This window comes from Papio anubis, chromosome 4, assembly GCF_008728515.1.
Source record: "Papio anubis isolate 15944 chromosome 4, Panubis1.0, whole genome shotgun sequence".
Taxonomy (NCBI): Eukaryota; Metazoa; Chordata; class Mammalia; order Primates; family Cercopithecidae; genus Papio; species Papio anubis.
Genome location: NC_044979.1, coordinates 99,916,374 through 99,930,992, shown reverse-complemented (window position 1 = coordinate 99,930,992; position 14,619 = coordinate 99,916,374). Strand labels below are relative to the sequence as shown.

Here is a 14,619-nt window from a genome sequence, read left to right as displayed (position 1 = left end):
CAAGTGTTCTAAGTCAGGCAGTGACATAACCACACTGGCATTCTAGAACAATCCCTGCAGCAGTCGTGTGAGAAACGGAGTGTGAGGAGGACAGGACCTTGAGCAGGAAGCCAGCTGGCCCCCTAGAGGCTTTCAGTGTCTGCTGCAATGCCCCCCGCTGTTTTGCTGACACCTAAAGCCATCGTGTCCTTCCTCAGGAGCAAGGTCGCAAGCTGAGGAGCACCATGCTGGAGCTGGAGAAGCAAGGCCTGGAAGCCATGGAAGAAATCCTGACCAGCTCCGGGCCCCTGGACCCTGCAGAAGTGGGGGACCTTTTCTATGACTGTGTTGACACAGAGATTAAGTTCTTTAAGTGAAGTAAGCGCTCCCTTTCCCCTTCTTATTTAAGACTTCCCACCTTACTAAATTACCAGCAAAACAAACCACTCTCCTGTTTGAGTAAAATGAGAAAGTTAAGATGTGGCCTCCTTTTCCGAAGCCAGATCAAACTGTTACCTTGTGTTCCGCCTTGAATCTCACAGTGTCCCCTTCTGCAATGTAGGTCTCCTTCCCGTGCAGTGTAACATGTATCCCGTTGCCTGTTGTTCGGTTGTGTGACTAATTGTGGATTTTAAGCTGCTATTATTGTATTTCAGTGGCAATGGACACATTAGCCTTTTACAAGAGGACTAGAGTTCATCAAGCCTTGAAAGGCAGGCTCCACAGTGCCGAGTTCGCGGGAAAAGCAAATTCTTTTGAAGTCTTAGTCTTTCCCTCAGTAGCGATTTCTTTCAGGTTAACAAGAGGCATTTGTGCACACACACAGGGCTCTCGTGTGTGTTGCCCAGGGGAACCTCCCTGCCTCCCGTGAGTGCATGCCTATGGTGCACAGTGTCTCCACAGGTGTCTTCCGGGGGACAGGACCAGTGGGAAGGAAGAAAGGGACCCCTCTCCAGTCCTGGCTCCTTCCTACATCCTGGGCTTCTGAAGAAGCTGTCTTCCCATTTTCCGTGCACTGTGCTTACGTGTGGTGGACTGCAGAGCTGCTTCCACGCACAGGAGAGCTGATCATTTATTAGCTAGAACCTATTCACTTCTGAGATTCAGAGGTAGCCATGCTGGTGGCCTTCTGAATCCCTGCATGGATGTCCCAGGAGGCAGCTCTCCCTACACAGCAGCACAACCACCGCAGGATTCCTTGTGTAGAAATGATTCCCAGTCTAGTTACCAACAGCTAGTCCAGGAGTGATTGAATGGCCTTATGGCACAGTTCCACCCACAGAGCGGTGACTCACTCTGCTCACGAGGGAAAGAAAAAGAGGAACTCTTGACTATTTAGATTCTAGTTAAATAGCTGGAATCCTAGCAGTCACTACGTTATCTCAGCAGAGAGACTTTAATTAAACTGATTTGTTTCCAATGTCGGGTTCACTTAAAGGATTTGACTTACCATCAGAGCATAGAAAAGCATGCAAGGAAGACCAGATGGGCTTAGCACTGGGAAGACAGAGGGCAAGGAGGTAACAGATGGATATAGAAGCATTTCTCTGCAGGATACCAGTTCAGGCCCCACCCTTCCTGCCAAGCCCATTACATCCCACAAATCCAAATACAAAGCAGCTGACTTCCCTGGATCTTCCCCCAACTCCTCACACCTCTCATGTCCCAGGAGCTGCCTTCATTCAGGCGGGTAGCTGCACTGGGCGCGGGGTGGTGGTGGGGAGCTTACGGCCACCTATTCAAGCTCTCAGCCACTCCTGAAATGGGCAGAGATGATGAACAGAAGTGTACGTAAATACAGCAGCTAGTGGGAGAGCACCGGTGGGGCCTAATCCTGCCGCCTCATTCTTGGCAGGAATCTGCAAATGGAAACATTGTGAGTATCAGCAATCTGGGAAGTGACAGGGTTAATAACTCCTTCCCAGAAGCTGTATCATGAGATTTTGAGGGAACCCAGCCCCGTTACATGGATGTGAACAGTGAGGCTCAGAGGTTTTATCAGAACCCATTCTTTTTTTCTACCACCTCTCCAAGAGCATGAGTATAGGAGTGCCATGAGCTTTTTGCTCAGCAGTTTTGTAAACTCTGTATATAAAATCATTAACCACACATTGTGGGCGATGGGAAGATGATTTCAGCTGACAGAGTTAATGGCAACCAATAATGGTGGCCTGTAGCTGCTAAGAGCTTCACGCAGGTTTGGCCTGGGCTTTCACTGTTGGTGAATTTAGACTGTCCTTTTAGGTGGGGCGGCTATTCTAAAAGTGTCTTTCTATCACTGTTAAGCGGGGGGAAGTGAGGTTCAAGGGTGACGTAGGTCCCTCTCCCCTCCCAAGTCCATGTTCCAAGTGGCTATGTAAAGCAAGATGATGCAGAAAGCCGCTCTAAATTTCACTGCGTGATTTCACCTTCGCCTACTATGAAATGTCTCATCAGTTTAATATGTCTGAGATAACCAAGGTGATTCAGAATTTGACCGAAAGAAGTCTAGTGAGAATTAATTACATAGAAGCCTCGTTTCATTTCTATGGGCCAAAGGCCATGGATAACCCTACCCGCTTTGTGTCATTACCCATTGGGAAACACAATGGCTACTTCTGTTAGGGGACATGGACCTTGGTCAAGCTTCTTAAAGATTTAAGGCAGCCCTAATTGAGGGCTGTCTTGGCTAATGCTAATACTCTACACCACAATTGTGATGTCCTAGTCCTACCACTAGAGGGCATGGCACAGCCTGGCAAAAGTAAAAAGGGGCGTGGCAGCTCCCATCAGGTCTGGAGGTGGTCTCTAAGTGCGGTGGACAGTTGTGCATTGGAATGGGTGGAGAAAGAGAAGAAGAGAGCAGAGAATCTGCTGATGTGGCTGCGCTTACTTTTAGGGATTTTATGTACTTATATTAACAGCTGGAAATAGGTTGTTGGGTTTCGAGCGGGCTGTTATGGTGAGGAATGTTCATTTTTAAATGTTCCCAACAGATTTTGCTTTGGAAAAATGCTTGTTACATGAATAATTTGTTGACCAGGGATTGTTTTTCTGAAGGCAGTATGGGCAACATGAATATTCAAGATGAAATGCAAAAATTATGTTTAAGGGTCACAGTGTATAAGTAGCTTCCTAGGAGACCCTTTGTGTATCTTTTCAGACTGGGGTGGGGGCTGAGCATGCTTGTGCAGAAAGAAGCCATGGCCAGAAAGGACAGAATCTCTCCCCCACTCCCTTGCCCTATAACCAAACATAAGCTAGCTAGTCTTGTCTAATAGATGGGATTGACTATAGGTGAAAATAGCCCTCATATTCAAGGACAGAAGCTCTGGCAGGAGTAAATTAGCAAAGCAGAAATAGTACCCTTTCATTCTTGGAGGTGCTTTGAAACTTTAGGTAGAATAAAGATATAATTGAAATTATGGAGATTCCTTGGTGCCCAATAACATAAGACCCGGTGTTATTAGAACGAGTCTTTCTTATAAACTAACAGAGCAGGTATTTGCCCATTAGATCTTAGCTGTGGGGATCCTTACTACTGGGTGAATCATTAGGTATACAAAATAATCATCAACCAGGCAAATTACTTTGCTTCCTAGCTGATGTCATCCCACATTGGTACAGGTGTTATACAGGTCTGGCTGGTTCTGCAGGGAAGCCGGGTGGTACCAGTGTGTCTGTCATGAAACCACTAACTGCATTGCTGACTGAAGAGCCCTCTGTCGTTTATTGAGGAAGGTCTTCAGTTGAGCTCTCAGCCTTAGGAAGGAAGCACGTGGAGGAGGGAGGGAGGAGGCGCCCTCGCTGGGCATGCCCCGTGGAGGGCCAGGAGTGGCAGGTCATGTGCACGTGCTGTTGCAGCACAAGCTTATGCTTCCCGTAGCCGTGGCTTTTCATTCTGCACAGTCCCAGGTCCCAGGTCCCAGCTCCCCTCTTATGGTTTCTGTCATAATGTGCTTTATCTGATTGACTCCAAACATGCCCAAATGTCACCTGCAGATTTCTCGTGGGAACCAATATGTACATGTTTGCAATTATGTTGTGAGAATTTAAATGTGTTAGACGGAAAATGCTATTGGCAGGGAATAATAAAAAAAAAAAAAAAAAAAAAAAGAAAATCATTCTGTTTCCTGCAGTGGGAACTGCCCATGTAGTCTTAACAGTCTTTTGTACAAATATCTACAAAGCAGATAATATCCCTATCCAGTGCTTGCCCTTGGAATTGTCTCTAAATGCATCAAGCATACAATAAAAAAAACCCTGAAATTAACATCCAGTGGAGTGGCCTCTTCTGTTTTGTGTCTCATAAATAAATGTGGGCCTCAGTCACAACATAGAAGATGTATGAGAAGAGATATATTTTTCTGGCTGGAATATTCAGTAAACAGTCAGTTCAGCAGTTTCTTGCATTATGTAATGTTCTGTGGGTAAATTCAGTCTTTAAATATAAAACCACAACAAAGTATCACCTCACACCCATCAGGATAGCTACTATCAAAAACAACAACAACAACAACAACAACAAAAAAAAAACCACAACCAGAAAATAACAAATGTGGGTGAGGATGTGGAGAAATTGGAACCCTTATGCACTGTTGGTGGGAATGTAAAACAGTGCATCCATCGTGGGAAACAGTATGGAGTTGCTCAAAAAACTAAAAATAGAACTACCCTGTAATCGGGCAGTCCCACTTCTGGGTATACACAACAGAGCTGAAAGTAGGGTCTGGAAGAGAGGGTTGCACACCTATGTTCATAGTAGCACTATTCACAGTGCGAAAATCTGGAAGCAACTCAAGTATCCACAGATGGAAGAATGGAGAAACAAAATGTGCTATATCCATACAATGGAATATTATTCATCCTTTAAAAAAATGGAAGCAGATTCTGACATGCTACGACATGGATGAACCTTAAGGATGTTATGCTCTGTGAAATCAACCAGTCATGAATATTATATGGTTTCATTTCGATGAGGTACCTAGAGCAGTCAAAATCATAGGGACAGAAATTAGAAGGGTGGTTGCTCGGGCTGGTGTGGGGGAGAAATTGGGAGTTACTGTTTAATGAGTATAGTGTTTCAGAAAGTTTCGCAAGATGAGTTATGGAGAGGGATGGTGGTGACGGTTGTACAACAATATGAATGTACACAACACAAATGAATTAAACACTAAACATGGTAAGGATGGTAGACTTTATGTGTATTTTACCACAGTTACTAGAATGGAAGTCTAGATCATCAGAGTGGCTGGTACTCTCTGTACCAGGCATCTTGATTCCAAGGCGTTAGCAATGCCACAACAGGAGAGGATGCCACTTAGGGAAAAAGCCAGCTCTCTCCACTCCTGTGACCCAGAAATGCCAGCTTGCTTTCCATGACTCTCTCTCCACTGTGACAGGCAAAACGCAACTGAATGTCTGGCTCGTGAAGATAGGACTTAGTCACCTGCAGTGAGTGACCTGTTTCAAGGTCAGGGTAGATGACTGCTCTGTTTACATGACAAGGAACTGCTAATTCTGAAATTTTATTCCCAGTTCTCTTTTCATAAACATTGTACCCTCCTGCACAGCTCTGGGTGACAGAGCCTGTATTCCTTTGCCGGGGCTGCCGTCACAAAGTACCACAAACTGGGCAGCCTAACCAGGAGAAATTTCCTGCTTCCCAGTTCTGGAGCGCAGACGTCCCAGGAATAAGGCGTCTGCAGGGTTGGTTCCTTTTGAGGGCCGTGAGAGAGAGTGTGTTTCATGTCTCTTGCCACCTTCTGGTGGCTTGCTGGCAATCTTCAGCACTTTGGGGCCCACAGAAGCAGCATCCTGATTATCTCTGGCTTCATCTTCATGTGGCGTTCTCCCTGTGTCTATGTCTGTGTCCAATTTCTTCATTTTATAAGGACACCAGTCATATTGCATCAGGGGCCCACGCGGATCCAGTATGACCTCATCTTAACTAACGGAATCTGCAATGGGCCTATTTCTAAATAAGGTCACATTGTGAGGTACTGGGGCTTAGGACTTCAACATATTGATTTTGTGGGGACACAATTCAACCCATAACAGAATGGGTGGATGGAGGATGCTGAAGCCTCCCGGGGCACCGTCTGAGAATTTGGAACTTGCTTCTGGAGTCCACAGCCCTTCCCATTAACTTGCTCCCTCTCTAGGAACCATGTCTCCCACACTTAACTCCATAAAAGGCGCTTACACTTCTAGCTACTTCACCACTGCCACACTCAATGTGACTTTGAAGTTCATCATCCACTTTGTAGACTGTCTTCGGCCCTTACTTTTTCTTCCCCACTCAGACCGGCCCTTTTGGCCATGAAAGAGCCAATCTGTACCTCCACCAATAAAAGCGATAAAACAGCCCCTTAACTAATTCTGATGCAAAGTATGTAGTAACCGGCTTTGAAATTAGTTTCTAGATGAGATTTATTTCAGGAACATCTATGAATTTTAATGACTGCTCTCTCATTGTTATCCAGCAGCAGAGTTAGTGAAGTGTGGTCTGAGCGGCTCAGCAAATACTGAATGGAGTGAGTGCCTGGGATGCAGCCAGCAGAGCCCTGTTTGTGCCCAAGCACGGAATCAGCAAACTGACTGCTCCCCGGGGTGCAGGGTGTGCAGTCACTGGCTCCGTTGTGATCCAAGGGCTGGGCTTGCCCATGTGTATTAATTACATCATTGAATCTTCACCAGTATACACTCGGATACATATTTATGTTCCCTTTTGACAAAAGAGGAAGCTGAGGCACAGACTGTAAGAGGCAACATGTAAGAGGCAAAATGGAGATTCAGATCCTGGTTTGCCCTCCAAGCACTATCTCTGAGATAGCTTGCCTAGCAGATAAATCTCACCTCCCCTGAACCCTGTTCCCAAAGGTCCACCTTAAAATGCTACGGGGGGATTCAAGACAATTCTATTCCTACAGGAGGCTTTTTTGAGGGGTTTGCTGAGGTGGGAGTGGGGCTAAGTGCACCTAGGGTGAAGGTTGTTCTATTTCAACACAATTTAGCAGAATTTATAAGCAATACTCCGCCCATTCTATGTTAATCAAACTGAATATAGTGTTACCTACTTTTTAAAAAATGCACCTGAGAAATTTTTTTTTTCTTGCTTGGTTTTTCCAAATATCAGTTAGGCTAGTTATAGCTCAAGAAAGAAAGGCCCTGTTATCTAACACAGTATGTTACAGCAAGCACTATATCCATATAAATATCTATTTTTTTCCTGTCATTCTTAGAACTTCAACTTCTCCTGATCCTTAAAAATGTCTGGTTTAGATTAATATTGGTGAACATTGATGGGTTTTAACAAGGAAACGACTGGAAGCATTTCCACTTACTAAAGTTTATTAAGTACAAAGAAATTAATCTGCAGAAGGAGACATCAATAAAAATAAAATACAGGTGAAACATTGGAGGAGTCACAGACTGCAGTGTCAGTGAGAATATATGACAATGGTGGGGACGGTATGACCTAGATGTCTCTAAGTATGAGTTTACAGTCAAGGGGTTAAACCTTTACACCGCCAAAGGAACTCCGTGCACCAGCATGAGCTCCAAGGGTTGTGAATTCAGTGATAGGTCTCAAGGGGAGATGGGATGCCACATTCCTGAGATTTCTCCCTAATTGCCATTTTTGGTTTCTGCTCCTTCCTCCCCTCTGTCCTTTTTTTTTTTTTTTTTCTTTTTTGAATTAGGGTCTCGCTCTGTTGCCCAGGCTGGAGTGCAGTAGCACCATCTCAGCTCACTGCAACCTCTGCCTCCAGGGTTCAAGTGATTCTTGTGCCTGAGCCTCCCAAATTGCTGGGATTACAGGTGTGAGCCACCACGCCCAGCTAATTTTTTGTATTTGAGTAGAGACAGGGTTTCACCATGTAGGCCAGGCTGGCCTTGAACTCCTGACCTCAAGTAATCCACCCACCTCGGCCTCCCAAAGTGCTGGGATTACATGCGTGAGCCACTGCTCCCGGCCCCCTCTGTCCTTAAATAGTGTTATTTTAATTTCCATCCCAGCCACAGGGGACACGAATGCCTAAACACCTCATTAGGGCAGGCAGTCTACTCTGAAGGTGGAATTGCCTTTGTTTAGGGTCTTCTTAATCAGGATCATTAAAACTTTTATAATTATTTTATACAACTGTGAGGGCGGTAGAGTGGACAATGTTATAATAATACATTCTGGCTTTTTGGAAATCTTCCAGAACCAATAAAACAAATTAGTTATGCCCAGAGCTGATGACCTGCAACAACTTCTTTTCTATTGATTTAGCTGTTACAGTTTTGGCTTGATTCATTCCCCCAGAGACGGGAATTTGACCCTGGCTCACTTGCTTCCATCTGGAATGAGAAAGCACAGCACTGCGGCAGGACACCACCTGGGTCTTTACTCCAGACAACAGTGGGGCAGATGCAGTCATGTTTGCCCACACCCTCCTGACCGGCTGCCTTTCTGGATGGCTTGGTCTGGACACGATATCCTTCGGGGGTGAATGTGTGTGTGGGGTTTTGCAAAGCAAATTTCTTTTTCACTGGCTTCCCTCCCCTCCCTGCCTGATTTCCTTTAAAGGGCAGCTATTTTGAGCACAGCCCAGGGATCAGTCTGTTTCCTTCTATTTTTTCTCCTTCCTCTGTCACAGTCTTCCCCGACCAAGGATGGGGAACATCAGGGATCAGGCACACACTTCCCCTCCCTGCAGGATCAAGAAGAGGGAGTGAAGAGCAGGCCCAGCCCGGCCTGCCCTTTTCCATATTCAGAGTGGCTGAGCTTGCACACATCTCCCCACGGACAGGTGCTCACCACAAGGGGATGAATGTGGAGTTGTCAGGCAGGGTTCTCCTTTAGCTCAGAAGGGAGCTAGGTTTTGCCCGATGGGTGGCTCCAAGGGTCCTAAGAAGGGGGCGGTGAGGCACCAGGTATTTGTGGCGGGTATTTCACACGATGTTTCATTCTACACTTTTTCATGTCATATTTTCCATGAAGTCCACACTTGAAGCCAGGGCAGAAGGGGAGACCTCTGAGATACAATGGGTAGTTTAGCATAATGATGAGTTGTGTATGTTTTTAATCTGCAGGGAAGAAATAGCAAAATCTCGTAAAGCTGGCTACCGGGATGGGACTGGGAACTTGGAGGGAACAGAAGGAAAGTGACGGAGACTTGGGCACTAGGGACACTGTAAACAGTAGGAGCATTGGCTACTTGGAGGATTATTCAGTTACAAAAGGGGCCCTGTGGTCGGCATCTGAGGGGCCAAGCCCACTCTTGCCTTTACTTTGTGATATATTTACATTAAGCAGAAAAAAAAAAAAAAAAATCCCTGTACTGCAAAATGAAAGCGAGACATGGCATCTCGTTCCCTGGAGGCTGCACGGCACTGTCTGGGTGTGGGGAACACACTGTTTCCTCTGAGCTGCGTCATTGATAAGGCATTGTTTGGTTTGATTTTGCAGTTAGTGTGATGAGAATATAAAATCATGCCAATAAGAAGCCGTTGTGGATATTTATAACTTTGGGGCTACCTGCAAACGAAGGACTCTCTACAAACGGTTCAGAATCTAGGAAGGGCCAGCCTGCAAGCGTATTCACAGTCATGGAGTGGGCACTAGGTGGAGGGACAGGGCTCTATCTGAGCTGACAGACAAATGCCAAGATGCAGTGTAAAAAAACGGAAAAATGAGGGGTGTTTTAAAAAATATTACTGAAATAAAAGTCCATTAAAATACTGCTTTAAAGCCCGTGCAAACCACATATTTACAATAAATAAATTCTCAATTCCAAGCCTGTATGCCAACTGAATTACAGCTTGAGCATGGAGTGGGCGGGGTCTGACATGTTCTGCAACCTGGAACCCCAGGACCTTGGCTTCATCTGTCTTCTCACCGAAGAGTCTTCAGAGATAACTGTGGAAATGTAACAGAACATTACCAGGTGGAGTTAGAAGACTCTTGCACATGAAAGCCCTCCTCCTCCACCTCCCCCAAACAGGCTGGGCACCGCAGCTTCTCATTCATGCAAGGCTGTCAAGTTTGGGGAGATGCTTATGCAAAGAGCTGCTTTTTACCCAAGGGGCTGTGGGTGGAAATGTGATGAAATGGGATATATAGTTGATGGTATGTGAGGACCTAATACTGTCTTATAAGCATTTATAGAACCGATCATCAGCAATTCACTTGACAGAAAGCTCAGGGAAATCAAAAAACGTGCTGAAGATCCCAAGTCAAGGCAGTGGAAAAGCAAGAAACAGATTTAGGCATTCAGACTTCCAGCCCAGGGCTCCCACCCATCATGCACTGACCACTCTATCCATGCAAAAGAGCAGTCCCTGGGGTATTGTTTGCAATGTCTAGAACCCAGTGATTTCTCTGGGTGATTGTTTTGTGTCTCACTGCAAGAAAATGAATTAAGATGGTATCCAGTGAGATATAAGGATCTTTTTGACTGTGGAACGCCCAAAGGAGACATTACAATCCACCTTGACTAGACTGGCAGGCGGAGATCAAAACCACCAGACTCAGGTGATCTGGGTGCACGCCTGCCATGAAGCTGGGAACCAGATCCTGCACAATGTCTGACACATTGGTAGTGAGGAGGATTCTTGTCCCTGGAGATTCTAACATGCCAGGAAAAGCAGTGAGGCCTTATGGAAGAAGCACTGGACAAGAGGTCAGAAGGTCTGGGCATTGTGACATGGGCAAGTTCTTCAAATTTCTAGAGCAGTTTTCTATAAAAATGGCATTAAAGGTATCTCTCCAGCTTCCATCACAGGGTTATTAAAAGGACTAGATGATATAACTTATGCAAGCTAACTGAAAAATGTAAAGAGCCATACAAATATGAAGGAACATGATTATGATTATTACTGTATTTTCCTGATGACGGGAATAGTATAATCATTGTAGAAAACTTGGAAATTGCACAAATGCAAAAAGAAGAAAGTAGAAATCAGCCATAATCTTCCAGAGTGAATGCCTATTAACGTTTTTTCTCCATTTTTATTGTGGTAAAATATAAATAACATAAAATTTACACTAGTAACTTTTTTTGCGGGGGAGGGGGACAGAGTTTCACTCTTGTTGCCCAGGCTGGAATGCAATGGTATGATCTCGGCTCACTGCAACCTCTGCCCATGGGTTCAAGCAATTCTCCTGCCTCAGCCTCCCAGGTAGCTGATATTACAGGCATGCGCCACCATGCCTGGCTAATTTTGTATTTTTAATAGAGATGGGGTTTCTCCATGTTGGTCAGGCTGGTCTCGAACTCCCAATCTCAGGTGATCCAACTGCCTTGGCCTCCCAAAGTGCTAGGATTACAAGCATGAGCCACCACACCCAGCTGACTAGTAATCATTTTTAAGTGTCTAATTTAGGAGTATTAAATACATTCATAATGTTGCACAACCAATCATCAGTACCCACTTTTGTTTAACTCTTTTCATCTTGTAAAACTGAGACTCTGTACCCATTAAACAATATCTCTCAATTTTCTTTTTCCCTCTAATCTCTGGCAAGCACCAGTCTACTTTCTGTCTCTACTACCGTAAGTACTTATGTAAATGGAAGCATATAGTGTTTGTCTTTTGTGAGTGGCTTATTTCACTTAGAATAATGTTCTCAAAGTTCATCCATATTGAAGCATATTTTAGAACTTCCTACTTTTTAAGCTGGATAATATTCCACTGTACATGTGTATATCACATTTTGTTTATCCATTCATTTATCTATGATACTTGAGTTGCTTCTATATTTTATTTATTTTATTTTACTTTTCCAAGTTCAGGTCAGATGGGTAATGTGCCAAGGTTGTAACAAGGTTCAGAGGTGGCACATCTCACATATGCACATGAATACCCAATCATCGCGCTCATGAACTACAAAAGGATCAAGCTGCTTCTACATTTTAGCTACTGTAAATAATGCTGCTATGAACATGGGTGTACAAATACCTCTTCCAGGCTCTGCTTTAGATTCTTTTGGGTATATACCCAGAAGTGGAAGTGCCAGATCATATGGTAATTCTGTTTTTTATTTTTTGAGGAACTGCCATACTGTTTTCCACAGCAGCTGTACCATTTCACATTCTCACCAACAGTGCATAAGGGTTCCATTTTCTCCACATCTTTGCCACCACTTGTAATTTTGTTTTGTTTTGATAGCAGACATCTTGATGTGTATGAGGTGTTGTCTCATTGTAATTTTGATTTGTATTTCTCTAATGATTAGTGATGCTGAGCAACTTTTCCTATGCTCATTGGCCATTTGTTTATCTTCTTTGGAGAAACGTCTATTCAAGTCCATTGCTCATTTTTAAATTAGGTTATTTGTTTTCTTGTTGTTGAGTTTCATAAGTTCTCTACATATTATGGATATTAATCTCTTATCAGATATATGATATGCAAATATGTCCTCCCATTCTGTGGGTTGCCTTTTCTTTTTTATATTGTCTTTGATATGCAAATTTTAAAGATTTTCACAAAGTCCAGTTTGCTTATTTTTTCTTCTGTTGCCTATGTCTTTAGTGTCATATCCAAGAAATCACTGTCAAATCTAATGTCATGAAGTTTTTGCCCTGTGTTTTCTCCTAAGAGTTTTACAGTTTCGTGTCCTACATTTAGGTCTTTGATTCATTTTGAGTAAATTTTTGCATATGGTATTAGTAGGGGTCCAACTTCATTCTTCTACATGGGGATGTCCAGTGTTCCTAGCATCATTTGTTGAAAATACTACCCTTTTCCTATTGAATGGTCTTGGCATGCTTGTTAAAATCATTTGACCATATATGCAAGGGTTTATTTCTTTTTATTCTATTTATTTATTGCTTTTTATTCTATCCCATTGGTCTATATGTCTGTCTTTACACCAGTACCACACTGTTTCAATTATTATAGTTTTGAAATAGGAAGTATGAGTCCCCTAGATTCTTCTTCTTTTTCAAGATTGTTGTGGCTATCTCAAGGAGTTCCTTGAGATTCCATATGAATTTTAGGATTCTTCTTTTAGGATTCTGGGTTTTTCTATTTCTGAAGACAATGTCATTGAGATTTTGGTAGGGTTTATACTGAATCTGTAGATTGCTCTGGGTAATACTGACATCTTAACAATATTAAGTCTTCTAACCCATGAACATGGGATGTGTTTGCATTTATTTATGTCTTATTTAATTTGTTTCAGCCGTGTTTTATAGTTTTCATTATACAAGTCTTTCACCTCTTTGGTTAACTGCTAAGTATTTCATTCTTTTCTATGCTATTATAAATGGAATTGTTCCTGTAATTTTCTTTTCAGATTGCTCATTGTTAGTATGTAGAAATACAACCGTATTTTTGTATATTGACTTCATATCCTGCTACTTTGCTGAGTATTTCTAACAGCTTTTTTCTGGTGAAATCTTTAGGGTTTTCTACATATAACAACATATCATCTGCAAACAGAGATAATTTTACTTCTTGCTTTCCAATTTGGATGCCTTTTATTTTTTTTGTTGCCCAACTGCTCTGGATAGACTTCCAGTACTTTGCTGAATAGAAGCGATGAAAGCAGGCATCCTTGCCTTGTTCCTGATCTTAAAGCAAAAGCTTTCAGTCTTTCACCATTGAGCATGTTCACTGTAGATTCTTCATATATGGCTTTTATTATGCTAAGGGAGTTTCCTTCTATTCCTAGTTTATTGAGAATGTTTTTAATCATGAAAAGGTCTTCAATTTTGTCAAATGCTTTTTCTGCATCGATTGAGATGATCATGTGTTTTTTCCCTTCATCCTATTAATGCCATATATTGCATTAACTGATTTTTATATATTGAATAATCTTTGCCATGCAGGAATAAATCCAACTTGGTCACGGTATATAATCCTTTTAATATACTACTGGATTTGATTTGCTAGTATTTTGTTGAGAATTTCTGCATCAATGTTTATAAGGGATATTGGTCTGTAGTTTTCTTGTAGTGTCTTTGTCTGGCTTTGGTATTAGGATAATGCTGGTCTCATAGAATAGATAAAAAATGTTCCCTCCTCTTCAATTTTGTGGAACTATTTTAGAGGGATTGGGTTAGTTTCTTGAACGTTTGGTAGAATTCACCAATGAAGCCATGAAGTCCAGAGCTTTTCTTTTTTGGGAGACATTTGATTAATGGTTAAATGTCCTTACTAGTTATAAGTCTATTCAGATTTTCTATTTCTTTTTTTTGGTGGGCACATAGTAGGTGTATATATTTATGGGGTACATGAGATGTTTTGATACAGGTATGCAATGAGTGATCATCACATCATGGAAAATGGGGTATACATCCCCTTAAGCATTTATCCTTTGTGTTACAGACAATCCAATTATACTCTTTGAGTTATTTTAAACTGCACCGTTAAATTATTATTGACTATAGTCACCTGTTGTGCTATCAAATAGTAGGTCTTATTTATTCTTTCTATTTTTTTATACCAATTAACCATCCCCAACTCTACTCCCCCACTAGTTTGTAACCATCCTTCTACTCTCTATCTTCTTTTTCTTTTCTTTTCTTTTTCTTTCTTTCTTTTTTGAGACAGGGTCTCACTCTGTCACCTGGGCTGTAGTGCAATGGTGCAATCCATAGCTCACTGCAGCCTCAAACTCCTGGGCTAAAGTAATCTTCTCTCCTCAGTCTCCCAAGTAGCTAGACTACA

General features: G+C 42.7%; 2 protein-coding genes and 1 non-coding gene across 7 annotated transcripts in view; 1 reads left to right on the top strand and 2 right to left on the bottom strand.

Annotated features, from left to right (window-relative positions):
• SCRN1 (secernin 1) overlaps positions 1 to 4,231 on the top strand; it is a 71,363-nt gene extending 67,132 nt beyond the window's left edge. For 4 of the 5 annotated variants that reach the window (XM_017956820.3, XM_009203169.4, XM_017956819.3 and 1 more), the window contains one exon: positions 198 to 4,231. In XM_017956820.3, coding sequence (XP_017812309.1) covers positions 198 to 356 — 159 coding nt within the window. In that variant the 3' untranslated portion in view covers positions 357 to 4,231. The remainder of the gene's footprint in view (positions 1 to 197) is intronic. The other variant, XM_003896153.5, reaches the window with a different exon arrangement.
• A 4,655-nt stretch (positions 4,232 to 8,886) lies between these two features.
• The window catches only part of WIPF3 (WAS/WASL interacting protein family member 3), a 42,993-nt gene continuing 37,260 nt past the window's right edge, over positions 8,887 to 14,619 (bottom strand). The window contains exon 8 of the mRNA XM_031665861.1: positions 8,887 to 9,862. Within this exon, the coding sequence (XP_031521721.1) occupies positions 9,839 to 9,862 (24 nt within the window). The 3' untranslated portion in view covers positions 8,887 to 9,838. The remainder of the gene's footprint in view (positions 9,863 to 14,619) is intronic.
• LOC116274794 lies at positions 11,738 to 11,841 on the bottom strand. The gene has a single exon (XR_004183566.1). It is a non-coding gene; the product is annotated as a small nucleolar RNA U13 (small nucleolar RNA).